Source organism: Juglans microcarpa x Juglans regia, chromosome 4D (genome assembly GCF_004785595.1).
Source record: "Juglans microcarpa x Juglans regia isolate MS1-56 chromosome 4D, Jm3101_v1.0, whole genome shotgun sequence".
Lineage (NCBI taxonomy): Eukaryota > Viridiplantae > Streptophyta > Magnoliopsida > Fagales > Juglandaceae > Juglans > Juglans microcarpa x Juglans regia.
This window is the reverse complement of record NC_054600.1, coordinates 30,031,159-30,037,627: the sequence shown is the minus strand read 5'-3', so window position 1 is coordinate 30,037,627 and position 6,469 is coordinate 30,031,159. Positions and strand designations below refer to the sequence as shown.

At 33.1% G+C, this 6,469-nt stretch overlaps 1 protein-coding gene across 1 annotated transcript; it reads left to right on the top strand.

Moving 5' to 3' along the window:
* The first annotated feature begins 3,330 nt into the window (after nt 1-3,330).
* LOC121261632 (adenine phosphoribosyltransferase 1, chloroplastic-like) lies at nt 3,331-6,469 on the top strand. Its single transcript, XM_041164094.1, has 6 exons — nt 3,331-3,541; nt 3,711-3,821; nt 4,185-4,277; nt 5,394-5,543; nt 6,021-6,079; nt 6,245-6,469. Exons 1-6 carry the CDS (start codon nt 3,460-3,462, stop codon nt 6,296-6,298), a joined length of 549 nt encoding a protein of 182 aa, XP_041020028.1. The 5' UTR covers nt 3,331-3,459; the 3' UTR covers nt 6,299-6,469.

Below are 6,469 nucleotides of genomic sequence, written 5' to 3'. Positions count from 1 at the left end.
ATGATAAAATATTATTAAAATATTAATTTTTTATTTTATTATTATTTTAAAATTTAAAAAAATTAAATTATTTATTATATTTTGTGTTGAGATTTAAAAAATTATAATGATAAGTTGAGATAGTTTAGATTCCAAACAAAGGCTATACTCCTCCCCTGTCAATCTAAACAGGCTTAGTGCAAGTGTTAAACAAGCTTCAACACATCTGAGATACTTCTCCCCTGTCAATCTAAACGAGGAATCGTCAGATACTTCTCCCCTGCCAAGCTAAGCCAAACGAAAAACACGTGAGCTCTTACTATTTCAAGATGGGGCAGCACAGTTTGCACCCACAGAAACCTTTCAACTGTGATTATTTAAAAAAATGCAGGAAGAGAATCTGCAACTCTTCAAAAAATACTTCAAAACTTCTCCTTCGTTTATTTTTATTTTTTTTCTCTTTTGGTCAGAAAATACAGGACTGGATAATAGAAGGAGTGATGGGAAATTGGAACTGGGGAAATGGCTAAGGAGTTGGGAGTATCTGATGCCTGCCTTTTTAACTGGCAAGAGAAATTGGAGAAACAAAAGGCCAGCTTTTCCAAACTTTGAATCTAAAAAACAAGGCGGCATATGCCGTCGATTTCAGACTTCTTTGCACAAGAAAGTAGAAAGCGATGAAGGATGCGTGTGGGGTTGGGTTGGGCCGAGGGAATTTGGTCCCATTGCCGTTTACATCATCAAGTTGCTGCTATGTTGTCCGTCTTATTAAAGTCGATTTATTATGGGTCGCCTGAACTACCAAAGAGACAAACAAAAATCAATAAATAAAACAAACGGCACGATAAAAGTTCCCAATTCGCACATCAATGTGGGCTTTAGTCTGAGAAATACTCCTCCTCAAAGTAAAAGGCCCATTCATCTATTTTGAGTACAAATGAGTCAATGACCAACCCACTGGGTTCACTGAAACAAAATCGTGGTCCAGGGGACGTGAATGTCGTACTTCCATTTCTCTCACGTGCTTGTTTGGAGCAAAAGAAGGCTATTATTTAATTATTTTAGATAAATTCACGTTAGAGTTATTAAAATAATGATAACTTTTCTCATTTCTGAATATAATTTTTTGTCCATGGAATTCAGAATCACTGAAAAAGAGAATAAAAATAAAGAAAGGGCTCCAATCGTGAGATTGGAAATTTGTAGTTCCAGTAATTTATTTGATCAGTATACTCATTAAAAAGAAAAAAAAAAGATTTAATTTGGTCAGATACACAAGAGAAAGCTTGTATAATAATAGTTGTGAACAGAATCTGGCAGATTTATGAAAGAAGGGCAGGCAGTTTGCCGGAGCCACTCCCTCTTTCCGTTCCTACTGCTGCACAGTGCGCACGCTCGCCCTGCTTGCTTGCTTACGGCATACATTGACCTTTTCAAAGATGCTGCACACAGACTCGCTTTTCTCCTTCTCGTATTCAGTCTCTCCGTCACGGCAATGAATCTTTATCGAAATCATAAATCCGAACCGTAATAAACACGACCAAGCTTTATGTATAGAAACCCAACTAGAGTTGAACGTGTGTTAAAAGCATTCACTTACCAAATGTCAATTCATCTTTAAAATTTAAAGGAATAGAAATAGAATTATCTAGAGCATCGGCAATAACTTAAAAGTCTAGGATTTAAAGTTTTGGTTATAGTCAAATTTTAACCATTCTAAAATTAAAATTATAATATAATATTATATATTTTAATAATATTTTAAAAAATTAATATTTTGTAAATATACTTGTATTAATATTAAAATTTAATATTAAAAGAGAGAGGTAGTTGGATGGAAAAAATCATAAATTATTGATTTGGTCATTTTACAGTAACTCTCCAAATATGACTAGGGGTCCTAAATTACTGTAACTCAAAGTTTCACAAATATCTCTTTGACTAGTCCAATGCAAGAGTTTTAACTTAAAAAAAGCTAAAATTTGAACTTAGACCATTGACAATGCTTAGAGTAGTCAATAATAGTAACTACAAATATAAGTTATAGTATTTCTAAGTGTTTCTTCATATTGAAGATGTATTATTCATCTTCAAAAGTGATATTTTATTTTAAAATATCAAACTCAACTGCTCATAACTGTTTCAATATATCAAGATCTGTTTCTATATTATACTTGGTCTTGTGTATTATATTTGATCTTGTATATTAGGTTTCACATATCAATTTCACATATCAGTCTTCAAAAATAAGTTAGTTTTATAAATTAGTTCGGAAACAATAATTTAAGTAAAAATTAAATTATTAATTAACATATGGTTAGTGTAACTGCAAAATATGAAAAAATTATAAATATTATTATTAAAAAAATAATATTATATTATTATTTTGACTAATTCAATGTAGAGTTATGACTTATATGATTTTAAATTTAAAAAAAAATGTACTCTTAGCTGAATTTTAGAGATGATTTTGATTAAACCAATACTAATGCTATTAGAGTACTAGTATTGGACTCAATTTAACCAAAATTTCACCAAAGTTTAGCTAGTTGCATAAAAATTCACTATAATTGACTCAATAAATGAACATTAATTTTAGCTCAAGATTTTTTCATTGGAGCTGGCCAAATATTATTTTCACCATAAATAATTATCTTCCCGTTGCTTGTTGTTCCTCCGGTGCAAAAATACTATAGAAAAAATATATCTGTTGTGAATATATGACTATTGAAAAAATATGACCGTTGAAAAAATATATATTAATTGAAAGAATATGACTGTTGTAAAAAAATCGTTAGAAAATTATATCCGTTAGGAATAATATGAATATTAAAAAATTAATGTGTACTTTTTTAATAACGAATAAATATTCAAATTACAATTACAATTAAAATAAATGAAAATGTCAAAATCAATATTTTAATAAAATAATGATAGATTTTGAGTATATTATTTGATATTGTTGAAAAGTAGCTAGCTAAATCTATAAAGTGAATTATCTAACCAAATTTTAGTCAAACTTTATTGAGTAGACTACTAATGCTCTACCTTGTTTGTTTTTTAGATGAGATGAAAATTAAAATTTGAATAAAATATTATTATAATATATTTTTTAATATTATTTTTATTTTAAAATTTAAAAAAATTAAATTATTTATTTTATTTTATATAAAAATTTAAAAGAATTATAATAATTAAATTATATGAAATAAGATAAGTTGTGAAAAGAAATGAAATTTTAGTAACCAAAAGTAACTCGTAACAAGAAATGGGCAATTTGGTCATAAAAAATAATTTATCACTGCTCGGTCTCTTTTGTTTTTTGGGAGGGGCCTTTTCATCCGGCCTCTTTTCCAAGTCTACTCGTCAAAAGAGCGTAAAAGAGTAGGCAGCTCCTCTGTCTGTGTCTCTGTCTGTCTCCCCGACATTCCGACTGTTATTGCCTATTGGGTAGCGAGTGACTCTGTGAAACGACAAGAGATGGCTTCTGAGGATTGCCAAGACGCTCGCATAGCAAGAATCGCCGCAGCCATCCGAGTCATTCCAAACTTCCCTAAAACAGGTGCTTTTCTTTATAAAAATGTCTATTTTCTTGTTACAATGCTATTTTGCTTCTGTTGGGCGATCCCAGTTGTCTTCTGGGTAGTGAGTAATCTTTTGTTTAATTTAATCGTACATGTAGTATTGAAATTCTGAGGATACTTATGGTTTACTGGCCACCAATTTGGCAGGGATTATGTTCCAAGACATAACCACCTTGCTTCTTGATACGAGGGCGTTCAGGGACACCATCGATTTGTTCGTTGAGAGGTACAAAGACAAAGATATCTCTGTGGTTGCAGGTATTCCCTCATACTCTGGCCGGTAGCCCATTTGATGAAGATACCATCATTTCGTTCTGCCATTTTTTGATTTGGGCATCTTTTTCTTTAATTTGAACAAGCTCGAGACTTCAGGGTGTTTTTAGACCACGTAGTGTATATTTGGATAGTGCCTTGATAATAGCTTTATTGGCTGCCCGATGCAGCTTAGTTTGAACTTTCAGATGAATGGGTTTTTTTTTTTTCTCTCTCTTCTGAAAGTTGGTAATTGGTGACTTGGGGTTTCAGTCGTTTGCTTGTTAGTCTGGGATTGACTGGTTTTTCTTGCATGTATGTTAAATGGGATGTAAATTATTTTGTGATTGTACTATTAATACAATACAGGTATTGAAGCTAGAGGTTTTATCTTTGGCCCTCCAGTTGCATTGGCTATAGGTGCAAAGTTTGTCCCCTTGAGAAAGCCCAATAAGTTGCCTGGTATTGTTTCATTCTATACTTTTTTGCTTTCTTCACACGAATTGCATCATTTTTTACTGTGTTTTAATAGAGGTCCATAGTATCTTTGATCACTAATTGGAGGGACACATTATACCTTGATCAACCTAATATTCAAGCTCGACAGAACAACTTGACCCAATATGTATACAGCTCGGATGCGACGCTAGTTTGGTGTTGAGGCTTCTAATGTGTCAGTTAGTTTTGTAAATATAGTAACATTTGCTTCAATAAAATTAATCTTCTTTAGATAAAACCAGTCGGGTTGAAAACTCATTCATAGCAATTGTTTCAAACTTCTCGAATTATGTCACATTAAATGAGTCTAGTTGAAAGTATCACGTAGTTGATGGTAGTCTCTGCGTCCTTTCTTTCAATAAGAAATAGATCATCTATCAGAAAAAAAAAAAAAAAAAAAAAAAAACCTAGAAAGAAAAAGATAGGCAAAGCTTGAAGGTTGAAGAGTTTATGAAAGAAGATAATTGGATAAAAGAGGAAAGTAGTCCTCTCAACTCACAGAAATCCAACTATGAGCCCACGGTACACGGGATCGCTTCATTTTTCTTTCAAGTTGAACAAATAGTTTTCGCAGATGAATTGATATTAAAGTTAAAAGTTGAATAAAACATTGTTAGAATATATTTTTTTAGTATTATTTTTGTTTTGAAATTTGAAAAAGTTGAATTGTTTATTTTATTTTGTGTAGGAATTTGTGAAAGTTGTAATGATTAGATGAGATAAGATGAAATGAGTTGAGAGAAGTTATGAAAACAAATAAGGTCTAAAAGTTCTACGGTTCTACCCCTCCCACCCAGAGAGAGAGAGAGAGAGAGAGAGAGAAGTTTCCTTTTGCATTAGTATATTATTCAAACAAAAACAAATTTATTACGTTCTGGTAAAATACAGCATGAGGCAGAGTGCAATTGTTTTACTTGATCCGGGACCCGTGTAAGTTTGGATCTTAACAAGGTAAAGTTGGGTTGCGTTTGCATGGTCTAGGATTCCTTGTCATAAAAAAAAACGTAGGGTGCAGCTATAAATTATAATTGAAGTTTCGATATCCAGATTTTAATTAACAGTTAATTGACGGTTTGGCAGGGGAGGTTATTTCCGAAGAGTATTCATTGGAGTATGGAAAAGACAAAATGGAGATGCATGTAGGCGCTGTTCAAGCAGGAGAACCTGCACTGGTAATAGATGATCTCATTGCAACTGGGGGAACCTTGTGTGCAGCAATCAGCCTACTCGGTAACGTGTTAAATCTTGGCTTAGTTTTACATACAAGTGTAGATCGAGGAGGTGTGTTTCGAAAGACAAGCATATTGGGTATATTGATTGGCTAGCCAATCAAGAAATAGTTAACTTTGCTTCGTAATGCACATGATGGATCAGTCAGGTCCATGGAACTGTCTGGGGGCTTCACAAATGACAATTTGTCTCAAATAGGACCGCTGGAATAGATTTTAGCTACCTTTTGACTGGATTAGTGTTCTTTTTCTTGCATTTCTCAGTAAGAGTATGGTTTTTCATTGCAGACAACCTTGGTTTGATAAACGTGCATTAAACTATGGTTTAGTCACCACTATACATTTCAAGTGGTTCATCTGAGTAAAAATGTTTGATTCTATGTGCTATTCTTGGCCTCAAGGAACATCAACCTTCTCTAATTCCCAGTGACTTTAAGTCTGCTAGCTTGTTCACTTGGTTTTAGTTCTTTCGTTGCAGAGCGTGTTGGAGTGCATGTGGTAGAGTGTGCTTGTGTTATTGAATTGCCTGAGCTGAAGGTATGATGTCCCTCAGAAAGTTTATTCTTGAGATTGGGCTACTGAGATACAAAGACCAAAATCTTTCTCTGTTCACACTAGCTAATGTTAACTTAAGCAACTGTAAAAACATATTTTCCCCCTTCAGATATTGCATTGCTGATGTGCATTATTGACTTATTTCAGGGCCGGGAACGGTTGGGAGAGAAACCATTGTTTGTTCTTGTTGATGCAGCTTGATCTGGAGTGTCTGAGGTAGTACCGATTGTTTCTCGGCTTATAATTCTTATATACATGAATACTAGATGTCTTCTTGAAGCTAGATTTTCGGAGAAACTATTTTGAGTTGAAGTACTCCGGTAAAGCTCGGTTTGCTAATAAAAGGTAATTTGTTCGTGTGGTTGAAGAGAA